The 23,913-nt window shown below is 36.7% G+C and overlaps 1 protein-coding gene across 1 annotated transcript in view; it reads right to left on the bottom strand.

Annotated features, from left to right (window-relative positions):
- The window catches only part of b4galt6 (UDP-Gal:betaGlcNAc beta 1,4- galactosyltransferase, polypeptide 6), a 98,215-nt gene extending 76,478 nt beyond the window's left edge, over positions 1–21,737 (bottom strand). Inside the window, exon 1 of the mRNA XM_039754659.1 lies at positions 20,700–21,737. Within this exon, the coding sequence (XP_039610593.1) occupies positions 20,700–20,814 (115 nt within the window). The 5' untranslated portion in view covers positions 20,815–21,737. The remainder of the gene's footprint in view (positions 1–20,699) is intronic.
- Positions 21,738–23,913: the final 2,176 nt, after the last annotated feature.

The following is a 23,913-nucleotide window of genomic DNA, read 5'->3' as shown; positions in this document are numbered from 1 at the left end:
ACCATTTTGCAGTTTTGTGCCATTTGCCGGACTTCTACTGCTCCACTAGTAAAATCACAGTTCAAACTTATTCTATTCTACAATACTGTGTGACCTATTTGTATAAAGATGTGAAATATGGTAACCTCACTAATTCATTTAAAACAAGTGACCCACAATTTCCTATATGGTTCGAGTTCAAGACATATGTCACTTGTTGAAGTATTAATCACCGGAAATGTATGCTTGCAATTACAACTTCAGACCTTCTATTGTATACACAATACCGCACGTTATTTCCCTTTTTAATACATCAGCTAAAAATGTGTATCAGGCTTTGTGAATCAATTAGGAGAAAAAAAAATACAACTTAACCAATCAATCCTTTACAATCCGAGACATCAAAATGTATCAAAAGTGCCTGTAGCTAAATACTCATTCAAAACACTACAATTAAACACAATGTTGTTTAATTGACAAAAAACATACCAGGCGTTCAAATGATTAATACAGTATAACACAAAAGCAAACACTTTTAGACCATAAAAAGAATATTCTTCTAGACACTGTTCCATGTCAATCATCACAAATTATTAATTTTATATAAATCTGTTTGTGCATCTGCAGGTAACTTTTTACATAGCTGAAATTTTCTACATATAACTTATGCTCTTTAAAATGCTACACAGTCTCCTCCACAGTTATTGGCACTCCTAATAAACTGGGGTAAAAAGGATTATTTATTTAAAAAAAATAAATAAAAAATAAAAGCGAATTCCAACATTTAACTGAAGTATATTTATTCTGAGAAAAAAATCATTCCTCCTCAAGAAATAATCATTTTTAACAAAACAACACATACCACAATAACTGGCAATCTCCTCTTCAGCTGATCCCTCAGTTTTTAATGGGGAACAGAGGGCAATGGCAGAGCTTGATTTGGAATAGTTATACGACTGAAGGCTATTTTGCAAATACGTGGCAAACCTTTTATAATTAAAGATGTGATTAATGTTTACATGTAAATTACAGTAACATATCCTAGACACTTGAAATCAGAATCTACTCCTGGAAACAAAGAAGGCACTTGAAGCCAACCTCTGTCTTTGTCACAGTGAATCATTTATTACAGGAAACAGAGGAATAATGAGTTAGATAATAAATTAAAAAACAATGAGAAATGCTTTAAAAATACCATGCAGGCATGTATTAAATTTGCTTTATTAAAATAAGCAAAACAGAATTTAAAATGCAAGGAAAATGATAAATATGCACCAGTAGGCATCAGTAAATTAATGAATGATACATACAGGCAATTGTTTTCTTTTAAATGCATTATGCAATCACAGTGATGCGAGATTTACATTTATAATACATTTAGAAATAATCTGAATGTTTGTCACAGCACGCCTCTCTTTAGTAATTTTCCCTTTTATTACTCTCTTAATTGCAATCCAATAATGGAAATTATCAATGAATGAAGGCAGACACCAGGATATACAAAACTGAACACTGAAAGGCTGCAGCTAGGACTGAGCCAACGATATCATCCATCGCCATTTGGTTGGGCACATCATTGATGTACACTTATATTCGCATTAGTAGGCATGTGAGATTTCTTATTTTAGCTAACTTAATAGGACTGCACTGCAGTTGAGGGAAGGCAGCCTGATCAATGCATCAGACGAAAAGTTTCAACTGGTCGCGTGCAGGTCTATGCTTGCTGTGGTGCCGGCTGACTCTTGGTACCCATGGTTTCTCACTCTTTTAGATAGCTCACTATCCTTAAAATATTTACTCACTGTAACCACACAATTTCAAATTCTTTTGAAACTTTGTCTTGTTTGCTCGTTTCAAGAGTCCCCTGAAGCTGCTCGTTTGTGTGATGGAATGTCATGCAATACGTTGGGTGCTGATCATCAGCCTAATGTAATTTGTAAGCAACATTGCAGTGTTTTTTTTTTTTTTTAATTCACCATCTGTTTTATCCCAGGAAGGGTTGCAGGACAGCTGGAGTCTAACATTGTGGTGTTATATTTTACCTATGTAGTTAAGATTTTAACAGTGGACAAGCAAAGTGGTAGTGTGTCTTTTGATCTTGTGGGCAGTAATTAAAGTGGGCCAATATGAGTGGTGTTTGACGCTTCATTGGGATCAATATCGTATCCTAATACACACACACCCACCATCTTTCAAAGAGGAGCCCCATGCTCCATTGTATAAAAATAAAAACAATTTAGGAGATTCCAATTCAAGCAGTGCTTGCATGCAAATAGGAATGTAACTGAACTGTGCACACAAGATAATAATAAACCTGAAATAAACGGATTACTCTCTATATAAAATTAGTGTGTTACTTTATTTTTTTGAGCCAGTGTTGTTGTACTTCTGCATGTACATCTTATACTGTAAACTCTCAATACCAATCAACACTCAGCATTATGCACCTTTGACAGCATCTCATTTGCACCCATGATAAGAACAGGCAAAAAATCTGCCATAGCCAAGCCATGACAATACAAAGTACGTTTTTTTTTCTGTAATACATACCAAGTCACTTTTATTTTGCCCAGAAGATGGTAGAAAGAGAAACAATTAACTTCAAGTTTCCTGTTGGTAGACATTTATTCAATTACAATACGATACAATTTATTTTTTATATAGCCCAAAAATCACACAAGAAGTGCCGCAATGGGCTTTAACAGGCCCTGCCTCTTGACAGCCCCTCAGCCTTGACTCTCTATGAAGACAAGGAAAAACTCCCCAAAAAAAAAAAAACCCTTGCAGGGAAAAAATGGAAGAAACCTTGGGAAAGGCAGTTCAAAGAGAGACCCCTTTCCAGGTAGGTTGGGCGTGCAGTGGGTGTCAAACAGAAGGGGGTCAATACAATACAGTACAATACACAGAACAGAACAAAAACTCAATATAGTATAAAAATAAAAATTTTAAAAGTATGGAGTAGAATTTAACAGTAGATGATATCACATTATATGATTTGGATTTGTTTAGAGTCCTGAAGACCTCATTCATCAAACTGCCCCCATTTGGCCATTTCATTGCTGGAATAGCACTAATCCGATGAAAGGACCCCTCTTTCCCATGATTCCTGCAATCCTCCATCAGAGAGGACTTTACCTTAGGCAAGCAAAACAGCATGGTAGGTGGGCCATAGCACCAAGTGCCACATTTGAGTACCCAGCAGAGAAACAATTCCACTTAATGAGGCAGATATCATTTGAGAGCTTAATGTTAATATGACATTGTGATTTGTAGTTATCTGAAATGAACTTGGAATTAACCAACCAACTGTGAGACGACAAAACTAACTCTTGCACCCCGAGGTAAATTGCCTGCACACTATTACTCCACCACTCAGTGTAAACAATTTCTACGTGATGCAAGGGTAAAACAGCTAATTATTCGTAATACAAAAGCATGTCTCTAATCATAACCTTCCCAAACCATGATGGTTTCGACCACTGATCTTTTGAAAGAATTATGTGACTATCGCACAGCCCTAGCTGCAGCTACTTGAGTATCAGACCCACTAATGTGCTCATTAGCAAACAATGGCCAGGACACCTGGAAAATTGTAATGAAGACCATGATAATGAAAATTTTGAAAATAAAGTTAGAACATTAAAATATCTCTATGCAAGTTTTGTCTTTTTTGAAAAAACAGAGACTGAGAAATAGTATCTTGAATAATTAGGTTAGAAACTTGCAGCCATAGTGGTCTTCTGGGTCTGAACTTGGGAACCCCTGTTCTACAAGTTGCAAATGATACTCTGAAAATACTATGTAATTGTTTCCTAATCTGAACAACTACATCTGTGGGATACCTCATACAAATGAAAATTACTTCAAGTAATTTTCTGAGGAGTGGCTGCATAAACAAAGCTATCTTAATTACCCAGGAAAGCTTTGTGAACATTACAACAAACACATTAGTGTTCATGGCCTTTATATTGAGAAATTTAATTTGTTTAGTTTAAATGATCTGACTGATCTGTCGCCAATCTAAATCAAATGATTTTCACCCAGTGGTCAGTAAACTGATTTTTATATTAAAGAAAGTGGAGCAATAAACTGAGTTACCACACCATGGCATGGGACTGAGCACCACAACTTCTGACGAAATGTACACAACACGCACACTAGTGCACCCTAACAGCTGTGATGCCCTCTAAGTATAACTGAGCTTTAGGACTGGCAAAAGTCTTAAAAATAAAATCATTTTATTTAAAGGCACCATTCAAGGCACTCAAGGACACCTTTATAAAAAATAAAAAAAAACTCAAAAGAAAATTTGCCAAATCGAAGAATTAATAAAATGATATAAATACTAAAAAATAAACAATACAATTTAAAATAACAATACACAATTAAAATAACATTTTATATATGTGATCCTAAAAGTTTAACACTGTATAATCAATGGGAGTAGGCAAGTTATAAAGATTAAGTTTTAAGTCTGGATTTGAAGATGGGAAGGGAATCAATGTTGTAGATATCTTGACGAAGGGAGTTCCAAAGATGAGAAGAAACACAGCTAAAGGATCTAGGCCCCATGGTGGATAAACGAGCAGTGTGTGTATCTAAGAGATTTAAGTAAAAAGATCTAAGAGCACAAGTGGGTGTATAAATATTTAGAAGAGCCGAGACCTATGAAGAACTTTGAATGTTAATAGCAGAATCTTGATAGTAATGCAGTATTGAACCAGGAGCCAATTAAGTTCACAAAGAACTGGAGTAATTTGTCCTACAGAGGTGGTCCCGGTAATAACTCGAGCAGAAGAATTCTGGACCAGCTGAGGTCTATGTAGGAGCTTGTAAGGGAGGTCAGCCAATACAGAATTTCAGTAATCTATATGTGATGTTACCAGAGCATGTACAAGAACAGCAGTAATGTTATGTGTGAGGAATGGACAGAGATGATTTATATTGCAAAGGTGAGAATAAGCGGACTGGATAATATTGTTATCATGAGCTTTGAAAGATAAGACTGCTGTCGAGGACGACACCCAAGCTCTTAACCTGAGGAGGACAAACTATTTAACCATCAAATGTCAAAGAAAAACGGTCAAGTTTGGAGAGAGCAGATTTTGTGCCAATGAAGAGAATCATTAAGTTATCATTAAGTTTGAGAAAATTAGAAAAGAGATAGTTTTTTTTACTTCAGATAAGCAGTCAGAAAGAATGAGGAGAGGAAGGGCAGAACTGGACTTTGTGCAGAAATACAACTGGGTGTTATCACCATTAACAGTGAAACTGAATGCCAAATCTCCTAAAGATATTACCAAGGCATAGAAGATAGACAATAAATAAAAGAGGGTCCAAAACAGAGCCTTGGGAAACACCACTTCTTGAGTTAAACAGACTGTGTATGACTATAGAGATATGATGTAAACCAAGTGTAAGAAATATCACAGATTCTAATTGAAACTAATATGTCTAACAAAATACTATGGAAGAATGAATCAAACATTGCACTCAGGTTAAGCAATACCAAAATGGTCAGCAGCCCACAGTCAGTGGCCATTAGTAAATCATTAGAATTTTTAACCAAAGCTCTGTACTATGGAAAGAGAAAAAAACAAGACTGAAATTGCTCAAATAGATCATTACCAGTTAGATGTACTTGTAACTGTGCTGAAACTGTTTTTCAAGTATTTAAAATAAAAATGGCAGATTTGAAATTGGTCGGAAATTGTTCAGATTATCAGGGTCAGCAACTGGTTTCTTGAAAGTACAATATCAGTTATTAATTAAACAACAGAAGGCAGACAAGCTCTTTCCAAATGAGTGAAAAAAAGTACTGCAACTCTATCTTGTGGGTTTTCAGAAGGCAAAAAAATGAAGTCTATAGAATAAAAATGCTGAAAGGCATGCATTCCTCTCTATCGCCAACACTTCTTTTATCAAATCTGGTCTGTATACTAAAAACACAACCAACCACAAGTCAACCCAAAATCAATTATCTAAACCTATAAATTCCAGTATAGTGCTCTTAAAAAACCACAAGCCCTGTAAGCTTGGCAGCATCAGGCAGTAGGTGCAGCTAAACTTTGTCTCATTTCACTAATAGAAATAACCTTAAAATACAAATAAGCCATAGACACAGCTGTAATTAAAGGTTTAGGTATGATAACTTACAGAAATTTACAATTAAGATTGAAAATGCAATTGTTTCAAAATTGTAAGCATTTGCATGTTTTTGTGACAATTAAAAGGGGATAAAGAAATGTTTTTAAAATGCATTGTAATAAACATCATTACACAATTTTGATAATAGAAAAATCATATTCCAAATGTGTGTGCGCAATAGAAATAATTAAAGGTAGTAAAATGAAAATGTATATCTTATTTCATCTAGTAGAAGATGTCTGTTTATTTTAAGGGCGAGAGCGGCCTTATGGCTGATTTATACTACTGCATAGAGCCTATACTGTAGCTATACGTGTAGGCATATGCCACTGAAAGCTGTTTATGCTTCTGTTTACATTTAATTACTTTTAGGGGGAAAAATGAAGTGCATCCAGAGATGTCTAACTTTTTTTTGCTGGGAATAAAAGCATCCAGTCGCACACACTACATAACCTCTCCTTCTTGAGACAACATAGTTTAGCTTTTCTTTTTTAACCTCAGAATCTGGATGGACTATTTTCCCCAAGGTACTGTTGTATAAAATTGATACAACTTAAAATATTATATAGCCTTTCACCTCAGGTTGATTATTTTTGAGTAATGTGAACCAGACCAAAAAAACAGTTAAGTGGATTACCTTGTACAGTTAAGACCATTTTTCAGGACGTTTCTTACATTTTCTGCTGTATTATTCATGGTGGAAAACACTATTTGCACACAGACAATTTGTGAATGGAAATGCTCCCTTAGGGATAAAGGCTAGTGAGAAAGAAATTTAAAGATCATAAAGAAACTTAAAATTTCCCCAAATGCTGCAGGCTTTGTGTGGTTGTGGAAGAGAATTTAGGGTGGGTTGTAGAGGTGTGCGATATAGCCTTGAAACTATATCACAATATTTCAAGGAAATTTAGAAACAAAAATGCCAAACACCGTATTATCAGTCATTGCAGCTTGTAGGCAGCAACATTTATTAGTGAAACCAAAATGAAAGGTATTTTCCATCCTTCTTTTCCAATGAGCTACTGTCATTGATGACAGACTACCTAATTCAAAGTGTGAATCTGCTGCCACAAGGTGCCAGCTGGTGCAGCATTAGGGCTCATTTATACTTCACACTCAGAATGCGTACGTGTCCGCATCATGGCTGCCACGCGTTCCCAACGTTCATTTCACGCGTCCTCTGAGCAGGTCCTCAGAAATTAACGCGACACGTGCGCAAGTTGCAGTACCAGCAAAAAGTCAGGGGGCGCAGTGTGCTAAAAGTCGGAACGTGACGTCAGAGTCTCTGTTTACTATCTACATGTGACAGCAAGCCTCTATGGAGATCCTTCAGGGATTGATGTGCACACTTTGCTGTTTGATGAATGGCTCAAATACAGCACTATACATTATGTAGCCGATGTGAAGTTGCAAAAAGAAAAAAAAAAAAAATAGACGGCACAAAAGATGGTATGTGAGACTTTAAAAAATTTATATATGTCTTTTTTATTTTTTAATTTTTGCAACTTAACAACAGCAACATAATGTATAGCATTATATTTGAGCCACTGAGAAAAAAATGAAGGACACGGTGAAAACGTGTATTTTGTGATTAAAGTGGAAATTTCGCTTTAATCTCAAATGTCCACTTTAACCTCGTAGTTTACTTTATCATTAAAGCAGACGGTCGTAAACGTCATCCCAGTTTTCAATCGCTACGAGCTTCTTGAACCTGACAGCAGGTAAAGTAAAACAATAAAAAATAGATGGCACAAAAGATGGTATGGTATGTGAGACTTTTAAAATCTATTGTGTCATTATGATCGGGAATATGCGACGCTTGAATATAAAAGCACCATGAATGCATCTGTATGTCGGCATTTTGCTTCAGCAGCGGAAAGCAGCAATAGATCGCCAAACAGAACAAATTAAATGTATGATATTCCAACTCTCTGCACATTTAGAATCTTTAGATTTATACTTGATATCACTTTCATGATGAAATGCATTAAAATGTGTATGTTACATTTTACATATAATTTCGTTTAAATAATGAATACTGTTAATAAATACACACATGGGGGAATAATTACACACATGGGGGTGTTACGGTGGTGGAGCGATAGCACTGCTGTCTCGCAGGGAGTTATGTTGCTGGTATTCCACACTGTGCTCCGGTTTCCTTCCAAAGATATGCAGATTTGGGGATTTGGTGCCGCTAAAATGACGCTAGTGTATGTGTGTGCTTGTATTCACCTTGCGATGAGCTGAGGCCTCGCCAAGGGACTGTTTCTCACTCGTGCCCAATGCTTCCTGGAATGGACACATACATCCCTGGATTTATGGATTAAAACAATAAACATCCTTTTCAGAGATATTGCGGTAAGGTGTTATCGGAATTTAATAGGGGTTTTAGGCAATTCAGAACACAGAGAAGCCGAACATGTTCTCACAGCGATAATATCTCGCACTGCTACCTGGTGGATTCCTCCAGATTTACGTAAAGTACGCGCGCAAGTATAAACACTACAACGCTTGCGTAGCAGGAGTGTCCGCTGCAGCATGCATCGTGTCGCGTGAAGTATAACCCCGGCCTTAGAGTGCAATAGTAGTAACACAGCATTGTATACAGTGTGACACAGCATAAGTCAAACGTAAGCACAAAAGTAGCCAAGGTAATGTTTTCCCTTTTAGTTGAACAATTGAAGAGCTCAGTTCCAAAATCAGCAAAGTACAAAAGATAAATTTTGGAGATAAATAGGAAAATAAATTTCAAGAAATTAAAATCAAATTTTGAAACTTCTATTTGCTGAATGTCATTTGCCTCATATGTGAATGTCATTTACAGTATAGATGAGAAATCTGATTTTTTTTATTTTTTGCAAATAAATGAAAAAAAAAATGTATATTTAGCAGGTTTTGGTGCTAACCAAAGGCTACGTTTTAGATGATTTACTGTAAGAAAGTTTCATCTTTACTCAAGCTGATCAAGAAATATTTAATAGAAAACAAAGAACTTCACAAAAATAAGTCTAAACAGTGTCCTAACAAAAATATTTGAAAAACTCTTCAAAAGTATTAATTTACCGAATAGTACATAGAAAGTTTGAGAAACCTAAAATCCAAAATGTTTGTTTACAGAACGAATGTCAAATCTCGAGACATTAATAGTCTATATCTTCATCGTCATCCATTTCCATATCACTATCAGCAACTATTTTACTGTTTTGGCTGGCCTTTATTATGATGGGGCTATAAAACTGTTCGAGTGTCTCTGAATCATCAATGTTGACTCCCATTTTGCTTAAGAGCATTTTCACATTGTTAGCCTTTGCAGGATTGACACAGCAGTGAAGTTGCAGTACAGTTGGTGAAACGTTCTTTATTTTGCTGCCACATTTCACAATAGAGTGGCTGCAAAATTCTCCGAGTATGTCATCTTGATCTCGACATTAATGCTGGTAACTTGCGTTAATCGAGCCTTTGTGAGCTGAAACAGCAGTTTCTTCTTGCAGACTTTTGCAGCTACTGACTTGTAGTTGTACACCTGCCAGCCTGATCCTAAAACTCGGAGAGTTGCAAATTCGGATACCACACTGTAATATTCTTCAGGCAGCAGAACAGTTTCATATTGCCGAAGCCTTCGTTCAATACATCCAAACACTCGGTCTGGAGGCATGTACAAATTACCTCGTATCGGATAAAACTGTTGAATGATGGTGTTTGGCCGATTTACTGCAACAAAATGTTTAAGTGCTGAGAGCAAGTTTACATTCTTATTCTGAGCTGCGCAGCTGTCTGAGAATAATCTCAACAATTGAACATCTTGAGGAATTTGGCACTTGTACATTCATTTGAAGTTTTCATTGCTTTACTTTCACACCAAGTATATATAAAAACATGGTCCTTGTCTTGTGCAGCCTTGTTTCCATCAATTGAATGTACAGTGATCCCTCGTTATATCACACTTCGACTTTCGCGGTTTCACTCTATCGCGATTTTTTTCTCATACACGCTTACATCACTACGCATGCGCTTTCTGAGAACTTTTATCTAAGCCCTACAATGGCTCCTAAATGTGCTGCTTTTTCTAAGCCTTCTGACAATAAAACTAAGCGGCGGAGAAAGATGCTTACTATCCAGGAGAAGGTGAAACTCTTGGATATGATTAAAGATGCCAATACCCTACAAAAGCCTCCTCATGCATATGAAAAGACAGCGCCAGCAACTGCCTATCAAGATGTTCTTAAGCCGCGTACCCAGACACCCACTGCCTAGTACTTCTTCATTGAAGACAACAACGCACCTGCTGAAGACTCTCCTACTGAGGTTGTACCTTCGTAGGTTAGTGGTTGTGTGCAATTAAATGTACAGTACAATAATCTACTATAAAAAAGCGTTCTGGATTGTCCTTCCGTCCCGCGAGTGCAAATCGTAGCGGTATTCCGCTTATTACAGACTTACTACTTGCGGCTTGAGGTACGAAGCGACGCGATGTGAGCAGAGTTCTAGTGCTCTCATCGTTCCCTTGCTTTTGTGCATGATACACTGGAAAAATAGACAAAATTATGTCTCTGGAAATAATTAATGTTGATGGAGTACAAATGCCTCAGAGCGTAGTAAATATCAGGGGAGATGGTGCTTGCTTATTCTCATCTATAGCTTATTTAGTGCATGAAACTCCGTCTTTAGCGGTACAGATTAGGGCTGACATTGTACGACTTTGGACAGGCACTTGAGGGGATAAAAAAAAAAAAGTTTGGTTTTCGGGAGATGTTATGAATGGGCACTTTGATGTTCTCATTCTCTACGCTTACATGCCTGATGTACACATGGAGCACACAAAAACTGAGGATAAAAGTCGGTCGCCTTAAAAGGCGAGTACGTCTAGTAATATGATATTTGTAATGTCTAATATGTCTTATTTTTTGTTATTTTGTCTAATATATTGGGTAATACGAGTGTAATGGTGACTAAAGGGTGTTATTTCATGTCTAGAGGGCTCTAATAATGTTAAAAAACATATTTAGAAGGTCGTAAACAGGTTTTCTATACTCTAACTGCGAAAATATTCGAATTATAAATAAAGAATCCTAGTTCGCGAAAATTCATTTATCACGGTAGAGTCTGGAACAGATTAACCGTGATAAACGAGGACTCACTGTATAACAAAGGTCATGTTGTATGCCCAAACCTGACAAGCGTAGAATGCCTTAGAAATCAAAGTCTTTGGTAAAGGCAGATTTTGCTGTATGTCAAAAGCAATAGTCATTGTTTTGAGGCCCGGACTGTCAGTATGATTTAATAAAGTGTAAAAACGCTTCGCCTGCATCTCGTGGAAACGAAGTTTGATAAGTTCAGCTTTTCTGGCCGAATCTGTCGTCTGAATTATCTCTGCCTTCTTTATTTTGCAAAAAGAACACGTGTCGCTTATTGGGCTTCCAAAGGAAAGGTTATATTCAGCGTTGAAAATTTTGAGGTACAGATTATACTTGATTTTCATTCCAGGATTTGCCTTCAGAAACATCCTCCACATTCGTCTAACACAAAGTTCAGGAGCATTCAGGAGTATTTTCGGTATGTTTGTTTCTGGACGTCTGTAGTGGCTGCTGCGGCACCGAAAACTCTCAATGTGTTTCCTGATTTCATCCTTTGCAACTGTCAGTGAAGATTTCACTTGTGCCCCACCACAATGATCTAGTTTTTGCTGACCCATCTTTATCCAATGACTTGTCAAACCATTTACTTGAGATAGTCCAACAACAAAAACCAAGCAAAATGTTGCTTGACAAACTCTTATTTCTTCTCCTGTTGTGTTCCGAATATAATACTGCACTGTGTTTGCTCTCTTCAGTGACTTTTTTTGTCTTGGAAGCTTTGGTTTCGATATGGAAAGATGTGTCAAAATGAATGCATCTTGGCTGCGTTTGTCTTGGCTGCAGTAGAAATCGCTATAAAAATTCAGAGTGTCTGCAGTAGTCAGCCGCCCAACTTCGCATCGTGTTCCCCGATGTCGAGTAACATATGCATGCTTGCAGGACACGTGTGACGTTTTTCCACTGCCGCTATATTGTCTCTTTTTTTCCCCACAACTTTTCTCAAATTTTCAACATTTCTAATTCGCTTTCGTGGATATTTAGCTTTAGAAACTAACTCTTCATACTCTCCTTGCTCCATGCTAATGTCTGCCATTAAACTCGATCACGTGACAAAATGCAAGGCGCCGAGTGGCTGCCCTACTTAACAGACTTTGGAATTAATCTGGGTCCATACTTAGCAGATTTTGAAACTAAATCCCTAAAACTATAGCGGTACACTGTTGCAATTAGCAGATTTTGAAGCTCAAACATATGTTCGGCACATGACCAACTGCATGAAAAGTCACAATCACGTGTTCACTAAATTTTAACAAAAGGTGTAATTAGCAGATTTTGGAACTCACATCTTCAATTATAATAACTAAAGTAATTTAACTTTCTAACTCTTCCGGAGCCTGCACAATATTGTCAACTAATAAAATTGACTTCAAATTTTAAGATCACATGTAAGCAAACCTTCAGTCAAAATATAAACAGTAACAGTAACTAAAAATAATAGCAATTGCCTTTTCAGATTGTCATCAAATGATGTAGAATATCAGTGCTGGAACTGTGACATTGCCTCTATTTTTTGTGTAAGCTTAAAATGGATATACCATGAAATAAGGCAAGTTAGAATGTTAGTGTTGGAACCGTACAAGTAAACACTTTGAGAGTTAACAAGCCATCCTTATTGTCAAAAGTTTACAGAAAAATAATTTATAATCTTACAGACTTCAGTACTTCTCATTAAATCTTAAGCAAGCCACTCTCCCCACCCCCACCCCACACATACTTATATGCGTAGCAGAACAAAAATAAAACAGCCTGCGTGAACCAAGTTGTGTGTTAACTTTTTTTTTGTGTTCTGCCAAGATATGTTAAATTCATTTCATAGTTCAAGATTAGTTTATGCATTAAGAATAGGGGTAGATGAGGTTTCAGTTTTATTGGGGTAATGTTTCTTTAAGAATGGGTGCAGCGTGCCAGCCAGGTTGAAGCCTTTTTTATTTTAAGCGACTGTTAGATCCGATTGAGGGAGGGCGAAGTACAGCACGGAAAACTGATAGCGGGAATTGATTGATGCGGTAAGAGGGGGTGAGACCTGGGGGGTGAGGGGTTGGAGAGGGTGCTAGAAAGTTGTGTTTGGGGTTACAAAGTCAGTGATTGTTCAAGTAAAACTTTTGAGACACTTTATTACGTCAGTCGCTACAGTATCAAAAAAAGATAGAAAAGATCTCATTAGCGCAAATAAAAGGAAATTAATCATCAGGACTAGGTGTAATTGAAAAAAAAAAGCAGGACAAAGCGAGGTCAGAAATAAAAGGCAAAGAGCAGAAAACAAAGTCTTTTCATCTTCACATCATTCAATGCACAAAACGTAGATTTACACAATAATGGACCATACACTATGAGAATCTGTGGTGCCGCAACAGTTAAACCAACAACAAGTTTAATTTCATAGAAAACACAATTCGGTTAGGTGTATATTTATGATCATGGAGAAGCGATGCAAATTTTAACGGGCGACAAGAAAGGTAATGTATATATTCCGCAAATAACATTAGACACCAAAGGAGATCTTGATATGTCAATCGTATTAAAATGTTTACAGTTTCCCATGAGAATAGCTTTTGCTATGACAATTAACAAATCACAGGGACAAACATTTGAAAAAGTCAGATTATTTATTAGAGAAACAGAAGCAATATTTACTCATGGGCACTTATAAGTTGCATTGTCACAATGTGTCTCCAAAAACGGAATCAAAATTTAATGCGACCTTGAAGAAAAGGTAATTCCAAATATTGTTTTTAATGAAGCTTTAAAGTAAAAGTGCAAATAATGAAATGAAAGAAAAAAAAATGCTTTTAAAATTGTATATCCGATTAATCAAACACAGGGGTTGGCGAGCAAAGCAAGCAGGGGGCATAGCCCCCTAGTAAAACAGTAAATAAACTTTGTTTGAAGAAAACCAACAGCTTTCTCTTTCCTGGCTCACAGAGCGTTGTCTCATTTTTTCTTTGCAATTCCTTCGTAACTGCAAACCAGTCCAGACGGAAACTTTCCGGCACGCTAAGACCTCTCGCCATCATTAGTGGCTGCCACACTATTGAGTATGAGGCTAGTGGTCACTTTGGTACTTTATCACTAAACTTCTTCCTTTCTGTGTTTCTGTGTTCCAGGTGGTTCTCTCTCTCACTCCTTTCCCTATTCAAAGCAAAAAGAAGCTGGAGTCAGGGAGCGGATTCCACGTACACACAGTCTTCGTCAAGTCTTCACCATTTGCTTCTTTTGGCCAATCCAATTGCAAGAACAAAATACTTCATCTCATTCAACCAATCACATTAGAGATACTGTCAAGATGGGGGTGTGCTCAGAATGTTAACCAGGCACTTTCAAACAACGCTTTTATTTGTTGTTTTTTTCTTTTGACAGCTTATTAAAATTAAAGCTAAATTTTGTCACAACATACTTTACACATCGCAGGCAAGGCGGTCAACAACAAAACCTACCTGGGATGCTGTATCTTGGGTCGAGCTTTTTAACCATTTGCGTAAAGCCCTCCTTTTCCACTATTTAGATTTGCATTTCCTTAGCCAAACAACATGTAACCACATCAATCATTTCCATCCACCGTTTGCACCTCCTGTCATACTGAGTGCAACTAGTGAATGTTCCAGAGATGCATACTTGAGTTATTTGTCACTTTTTGGCTGTACATCACCAGCTGCCAGGATTTCCTTGTGTGCCCTCATTACCTGGTTGTTCTGGACGGTGTGTTTTTGCTTCAAGTAGTAACAAGTTTGTTGTGTTTCCACCTTTAGCTGTAACAGGTTTCTTGCATATTTTGCTTTGTTGGAGGTCTGTCATGTTCTAGCTAAACCACTTTCATACTATTGAACTAGATCCCCTTTTAAGGTACTAAATCATCATCAGAGGGTCACATGCTGTTCTCACTCTCTGTCCTGTTTGGGCTTGTGGCTTTGCTGTGTGTGTACAGGAATGTTTATCTTCGATATCGGGAAACACACTTTTTCGTCATGTAAAAATTTAAACTGGACAATAGGATATGGCGAACATTTATCTTTGATATCAGGAAACACACTTTTCGTCATGTAAAAATTTAAACTGGACAATAGGATATGGCACAGACCTAGTGGGTTGTTTTCAATAAACTGATCATCCTGACACACAACATATATCGTAGACACATCCTTATCCACAAGGCAACATGTATAACCTTTTCTTAACCAGAGTATCTTTCCATAACTAAAGCAGAGAACACGATGTAATCTACTCCTGTTAAAAAAGTTTTACATTTTGCTTTCATTTTATATTAACAATTGATATAGGCTGTGTGTATGTGTGTGTTATGTATAACAGATAAACATTTATAATGACACGCTTACAATTTTGAACTGTGTTCATTGAAAACTGTAAAAGTACGACACTTTTTTTTCCTTTTACACTGTGACTTAAGTGTTTATTTTACTGTAAATTACTGAAGTGGTGTTTACAGTGAACTATAGAGTACTGTACAGCAATTACAGTAAACATGCTTTCATGTAGTTTCCTACTGTAATATTCACAGCACTTATTGACAACTCTGCTCCTAGTAATTTGCTATAAAATCTATACTTTCTTTTTTTAACAATAGTTAAAGGCTATGCATCCTAATTATTGATGTTCTCTCTTTTTTAATTATAACCAAAGAAATAAAACAATTGGTAGAGATACCGAAAAAGTCAGTGTATGCATTAATACCCCTCCATAGGGTACCCTTTTCAGGTCAGTTCTGCCCCATAAGAACATGTACTCACTATCAGTTTCATCATACAGCATTCTAAGTAGACCAGAGTATTCTACTCCAAAGTTCAAGCTGCATTTAAAAACAAAAAGTAGCTAACTGTAAAATTCAAGGCACGAAAGCCTTACAGATCTGAGTTTAGAATATCTTTCAATGTTTTTAAAGTCTTGAATATTCAAAATTGAGACCTCTATACCTCCCCACTCTACTTCCATTAATACGACATTATGAAACAGCTCAGGACATAAATACATTCTTACTGCTGATTAAGCCAACTGTAACCACTCTTCATGCTGAGACATATTAAGAATTGTCCATGATCCGTATGCTGCCTGTTGTAGTAGGTATGTGAACCATCCAGCCTTATAAAGTATAACATGTATCGGTAGTATCACAAACATACAAAAAAACAAAATTATTAAAATGCAATGGATTGTTCAGTAAAAGAAACACCATCCAAATTACATAAAAGACAAGAAAGGCATAATTCTGAAGAAGTGTTGCTAAAGATGAAATGGGCATGTTACACTAAACTGTTGACTAACCTTTGACAACATCACTGGAGTCCACTGTTCTACTAATCCCATGATAAATCACAGATGACATTGAAGAAACTACTAAAGAAACAAGCTCTTGAAACCCCAATATTCATTTTTTGTTCCTTTTTAATTAATTGAAATGCTCTTTGCAATTGCAATGCAATTGAAAAAGAAGTGATAAAAATGCGAAAAGATCACACTTTTGGGTATGTGGGGTGGCCAAAATGCAGTGTGTGTGAAGCATAAATTTCCACAATATTGTTCTAATCAGTAAATGAATGGAAAAACAAACAAAAAAACAAACCAAAATAATCAGAGGATAGATAATTGGATACAGACATACAGTATGTGAAACTAAATTCTTCACTGATGGAGCTCAAATAGTTCTAATGTATAGTATTCACAGTGCGCCCACCGCCAGAGCTTGTTTCAGTGTGAATGGGCAAAAGCATTGTGAACCTTGCCACCAAATTGTGATAAAACAATGAAACTAATGTTACAAATATTTTCATGTTGCTTCAGTTGCTTTAATCATAATTCTTTAATTTGTTAAGTCTCTTTATAGGTAATATACATTTTTGTTAATATCAAGTTCAGCTCATGATTGTGATCAGTATTTAATTTTAATATCCTGTACAGTTTAACTTAAAGTGGTTATATCCCCAATTGCAATCAACTACGAACCGTTTCAACTTACAATGTCACATAGGAAATTAAATATTATTACAGTAAGGCAACACTAGGAATATCTCTTGATGATACATCCATATACATGACAAGTGGAAAATACATTTAACAGCATAATTTACAATACATGACATCATTCCAACATTATACACAAATAATTTTAAGATCACAAAGAAACAGACAAGAATCAGAGACCGTGTTTAACCAGAAGAATCTATGTATGTCTAGTAGTTCTTGCTTTTAGTGGTAACTTAGGTTTCAAGTCTAAATTAGCAATGACGGACATATGGATGTAAACCTACTAAAAATAAAATTAAAAAAAACACAACAACAATATACATACCCTCAATAAAGAGTATTTATTGCATCCATACCCTAGTGGGTCACACAACATGCATACATGTACACATATATTTATGCAAACTAATAATTGGGTTCTTAAACAGGCTGATGGTGATGTTTAGATACAGTACAGGGCGAGTCAAAATTATGTTAACATTTTGAATGGTGGAAACAATTTATTCACAAAACATACTTCATATACGCAAGATGATTTAGAGGAATGTCTCAACCTGTTCGTTATCATGTTCAACACATTTACTATATGTGGCACATAAATTGTCCACAAAAAAAGTATATACATAGCAGTACCATTAGAGCCAACATAATTTTGACTCATCTTGTTTATTAACCTTAACCTTGTCAGGTATTAACAGATTAAGACAAAACTCCTAACATTACACCTCTCCAAGGAAACAAACAACCTCTAAACATTTTATGAACCTTAAGTATATGCTTGTGAGTAAAAATAATTATAAGGCCTGACAGTACAGTGTTGTCAAGAGAGAAGCATTAAAATGTACTGCATTATGCTACACTTTTAATTTTCAGAATTCTTATTTTCTACTTTCTGTGCATCTGCAAGGCCAGTTTGTACTTTAAAAAAAAAACACTTGTGCAAGCACATTGCCATTGATATGAAGAAGTCCCAACTGCACTTCTTGACACACTTCTGCTGAATAATTCATTGACACAAAGTACCCAGTGTAGGTGTGTCAAAAAGAGGATGTGCAAAATTGTTCATAATGGCACTCCATTTTGTCCTAATTCTCTCCATCACTATTACACCATGGAGCTAAGAGTGTGTCCCATCTTAATAAACAATAGAATGGGTAATTGTAGAGATTGTTTGGTGCACTGGGAATCAATCAGTTCATTGGTTTTGCCTAGGTTAAGAAACAGAAAATTATTTTGCAAGAAGTAACAAAGTCTTCCACCTGATTCTGTCTCATTACCCTTATCAATACACCGCATATGTTCAGAAACATCTGAAAATTTCAGATAAATTGGTGTCATATTTATAGTCTGGGGCATAAAGAGATAAGGAGACAGGAGTGATCTTTATAAGGAGACAGGAGTGGTCTTTATAGTGTTCCAGTGTAGTTCACTTCTGCTAGAGTCTTACAAAAACTACAGTCTGATGGACATATATTCCATTAACCAGAGCACCACTGGCTTATCCACCTGCATATCTCTGAACTTAACTCTTAACAGGGATGGCTGGGTGGTACTGAAGGAACTGGACATAAAGAAAACAATCTTCACATCGTGCAGAGGAGAATAAGTCTTTATGGAGCAGACAGATAATTACATCCTCCACTTCAATCTTTGCCTGATAGGCAAAATTCAGTAGGTCCAGATGTTCTACCACAACAGAACACAGAGTCATAGTCCATAAGAGTTGTATGTGTGTTTGGATTTGCCTAATAAACAGTTTGTCAATCTGAACCCAAACTATTTAAATTTCAATTGAAAAAGAACCCTACATTCATCACTTCCTTATTCTCTGTGCTGACAGTAATGATTCTACACTATGCAAACTTAAAATTATTGGCACTATATGCTTCTGAAATGTTTAGGAACCCTCAAAAAGAATTTGCACAGACAAAAAAAAAACAATGACTTCTTAGCAGACCCCAAAGAAAACAAGATCAATATGACAGCATTAAGACATCATATATAAATAAAACCAAAGTCACTTCATTCAAAAGTAAATAAGATTTTTTAAATGAGATTTATAAAAACAAAACACAACATTCAACAGGAACACTCAATGAAGTCTTTCTTAATTCAACTGGTTTCCATCATCAAAGTTTGAAATTCACAAATTACCTCAACATGAATAAACACTACTGTTTAAAGCACTGTGCCCGATTATACCGTTCCTCCACAGATAACAAACGATACGATTTTCACTACAAAAATAGTTTAAATACGTTGTGGTTTTGTGTGCAAGGTCAAAACATTATTTTAAAAAGCTACCCATGCCTACATTTTTCACATACCCAGTAAGGTATTTGACATGGATATGCTGACTTGTGCTTCTGAGTAAAATCTCAATATCTTTTCTGAAGATGCTGTGCAAGGAAATGCAAGCTGTAAAAATGTAAATTGGTGACTTTGCATTATAATATCATGATAAATTTAAGGTAACATAAAATTATAACCAGCAAGAAAATTTAACACAAACCACACCTTAAACATAGCATCGACCATTTCTAAATGCATAACTCTACTTGATCAGGAAACTCTAAAAGGTGTGTGGATATACCTAAAACATGTGCAGGAGATAAAAAAGCGTTGAATTTGGAATGAGCGGCTCTTCCCTTTTGTTGGCAGGTATTTTATTCACATGCTCTACAATATTATGGGTTTATGTGTGGTATTCAATTCGATCTTACTGTAATGTAATGTGCCGATTCTCAAAAATTTATGATTGTGCATATTACAAACTAGAAAACAGAAACTGAAAATATCTGGCATGCCTGGTTGTTAACTAAATAGATCCAATGAACAGGGTATTTAATTTTGTTAAAACGCCTTTTCGATTGAAACTGTTCTACAGGAAATATTGGCATTTCATTTTGTCAACATGTGTACATCCCCAATATACAAGTGAAGAACACATGACGCCCCCTGTATACATGGGCTCGCACGTGTGCTGGGCTTACTAATGCATACTGCGCCTCAAGGTGGATCAATCATTCCAAGGCGTGACTACACACTGTCACTGATCCTCAATTGGATTCATTAACCGAATCCTTCCTTACTGGTTGTACTGGCCTATTAACTGAACGGTAGGAAAACCGAAGACCTGCTGGGATACAACGTATGAACCAACTGTTTGTGCCCTTTCGTTTCTCCAGTTTACAGAATAAACCTGGGAGATAAAGGCGCGAGCACATACAGAAAAGAGGGGACTTTTTAGTCACCCCCAAAACACCTAGGAATGATAGGAGCATATCGGCCCAACTTTTCCTCGCATCCTATTAATAGACAGCATTCGAAAAAAATACAGAAATGCAACGTCCACTGAAAAAAAACAACACAATCGATTGTCAAATCATAATTTTAAAAATGTAACCATTTTAAAGATGTGTGAAGCAATATGCCTGAAAAAAGATACAAATGTATTCTTACCTATACCAGGGGCGGCGTAAATGAAATAGAGACAGGATGTCGATAAGGAGAAGAAGAAAATGAAGGCCAGGAAGGAGCGGTTGGACACCCGCAGTAACCTCTTGAAAATCGGCATCTTCTCATTAAAGGTGGTGGCGGTGGAACACGATGAACGAATCCAATCCCATTAAAATATTTTATTTCTTAATATCTGGGGGTAAACCGCGGATGCCCATATATGAAGAGTGAGTGGATTCCGAGTTTCCTCCCCTCCTCTTCCTTCTGGCAAACGAGGAAATGTCAAAAAATGTCTTAAGACGTCAGGCTGCAGGTATTGTCGGCATCATTCCGGGCGTTCGAGTGGGTCCTAGGCAAAAATACAGATATGGTAAAAAGCCAAGATGTGAAGTAGTTTTCTTTGCCAAACAAGCGCAGATTCACAGTTAAGGAAGAAGAAAAAGGGGCCTGTCCGAAAGGAATGTCAGCACTGTCCGCCCATTATCAACGATGGAAGCGTCCCAACCGAGAATGCCGGCTGACTCTGACGAAGAAACCACAAGACCTTTCCTGTTCACGACTTCTTTCACTCGCCGACAAAAATGTAAAATGATCCTAAAACAATACGACTGTGTCCGCACTGCCCCCTCTTGTTCTCTTTGGCCGCGTTTGCTGGTTTCCCGGGAGCAGTAGAAGGGTTGTGGGGAAGGGGGGGAGACGCCACTCACTTGAGTTTCCCGTTTTTCGTCATTGACAGGCTTTTACGTGCCACATACCTTTACATTTCTAAAATGAACATATAGACAAAAGTCATCCGAATGCGCAAATATGCCAAATCCGTGAGATGAACTGTGTCCCCACTTTCTGGATCAAAAAGGTGTTGCAATACAGCTGTTTTCTTCCATTTTAATTCATTGCGGACTATGTTTCCGGTGGGTGTAGTCCATTGCTTTCACTGTCTGTCTGATCCCCTCCCACGCTTGCTTATCTTCTTTTCAAGGAAAAAAGAGTAAGAAACGAGCTAACTGCAGTAGAGCACTGTGGGATTACGGAGTTTTCTAAAAAAAACCACGCCCTTTACTGTCATTCCCCGCCTCTCGCGCTTTGAAGCGGTGACGTTTTTAGAACTCCCAAATACAAGTATACAGTTTCCCGGGCTAGTCTACTGGTATGCCGTTAGGGGGAAAGCGTTGTTACTGGGATGAAGTGGACGTGTGTAGCTTTGCTTATTATATTGACGCCTATTAATTTTTTCATGTTATATGTCGAGCTCATAACTTATCATATCTTTGCTGGATGCTTATTTTGTTCTACGTACTTAGCGAAGAAACTTATGATGTACACTCCCCCTCGTAAATGCAGTGTGGGTCATTGGCGCATAGTACGTGCTTCTCATTTTATGTGTCGACTGGGCAAAGTGTCAAATTCAAAAAGCATCCCAATGGGTTTGGATGTTTTGTTAAGGTAATTGGTAGATAGATTTCACACTTGCAAGAGCACTATATCAGAGTTTTTGGTCTGTTTTAGCACTTCACAGTAATATTGCTGCACTATTCTTCTTTGAATATTCATACATTTTCAGCTAAATCCGACATTACTGTTGTACTGGTATTCCACATGTGCGAGTTCAAAATAATGAGTACATTGATGTACCATATATGGTGGCGGGGAGGCGCAGCATACGTAACATTTCCTCTGTGGCATTCACTGTTTGATACACTGATTATTTCAACACGGTATGATTTTAACAAAGTAAAAATAACATCTAAATTCACGGCACTGGTGAGAAATCGAAGTTCTTATCCAGCTCATGTAATTTCCGCAATTAGCAATAGCCCAATGTATTTATAAGTAATTAATAAACAAGAATAGTTATGTCAAATATTTTAAATTTTAAGTTGTATGAAGTAATTCATTAGAAATATTCGATGTCTAAATAATCGCAATTGTAATATAAATCCGTAATTTTTCACCCCCTGGACTTCCCCCCTTAAAAAGGACGAAAAATCACATCAAGATTGTAGCCACTGACCTTGAAATAGTATAAAATGCATGCTTGTGTTTGACATTTGTTATTCTTAACCTTTTGTAAATTGCTTTTAGAGGACTAGGATCACCAATACCAAAATTATTACCATCTTTTTGATCAACAACCTCAAAAAAGCATAAAATTTCACTCCACTTGCCTATATTACCGATCCCCATTTTTTTCGAAGCTTATTTAAAAGGAGTAAGTTTGACCCGTCTTATCTCATTGGGAGGTAAACCTCTGGGGTCAGTTGATGGGGCATGCACAACTTTAGGTTCTTCTGATCATTTTTGCTGAAGGCATGTATTGGTTTACGCCTTACTCCTTATCATAAAGGTGTACCTTCCTGAAAATGTTCCAAAAATTACCTAAAAATTATGGTTCTTAGGTCCAGTGGGCCAGAAATAGAGGGAAGCCCAAAAATTGTAACATGAATAGTGAATCATGGCGCTGCCAGACAAAAAAGTGAAGTAAATTCATACCATTCATACATAATTTCTATGGACACAATAACAATAGTAATAATACACTTTTTTTATAATTTTCCTTTCCCGTGCTCAGAGTATTACATGTAAATTCAAAATGAACAACAGAGCATATACAACATTGGAAACAAATAATATCCACATAAAATACTAAATATAGATAAATACAGGAAGTACACGACTTTTAATTAGAATAAGAGACAATTAACCAGTAAAATATAAAATATACAAAATACTATAAAAAAAACTTGAGCAAATAAAAAATGTAATACAAATACAAATAATATTGAACCCCAGGGCAGAGAGGATATGTTGGAAGAAGCTTCAGAATGTCAGGGTACATTAAATGCCTTCGTGAACCAATACTTTTTAGGAGTTCAGGTATTTTTAAAAATAATGAAAAGAGTCAGCTGAGCCTTTTAATTTAGGGAGGCCATTCTAAAGACTGGGTGCAGTGGAGCTAAAGGCTCTGTAACTCACATGGCACAGATTGCTTTGGGACACAATAAGATTGCCAGAATCAGTGGACCTTTGTGGCCTAATGGGGACATAGTGAATGGAGGAGGTTACTCGAAGTCTGGAGCAAGCCCATTTAACGCTTTATAGGTTAGTACCATAATTTTATATTCAATCCTACAGGGAGCCAGTGAAAGGGGAGCAGTGTTACGTACTCGCTGTTCCAGGTCTGTGTAAGAACACTTGCAGTCGAGTTTGCATTGACTAG

The sequence above is a fragment of the Polypterus senegalus genome, chromosome 5, assembly GCF_016835505.1.
Source record: "Polypterus senegalus isolate Bchr_013 chromosome 5, ASM1683550v1, whole genome shotgun sequence".
In the NCBI taxonomy this organism is placed as follows: domain Eukaryota; kingdom Metazoa; phylum Chordata; class Cladistia; order Polypteriformes; family Polypteridae; genus Polypterus; species Polypterus senegalus.
This window is presented reverse-complemented; position numbering and strand designations above follow the sequence as displayed.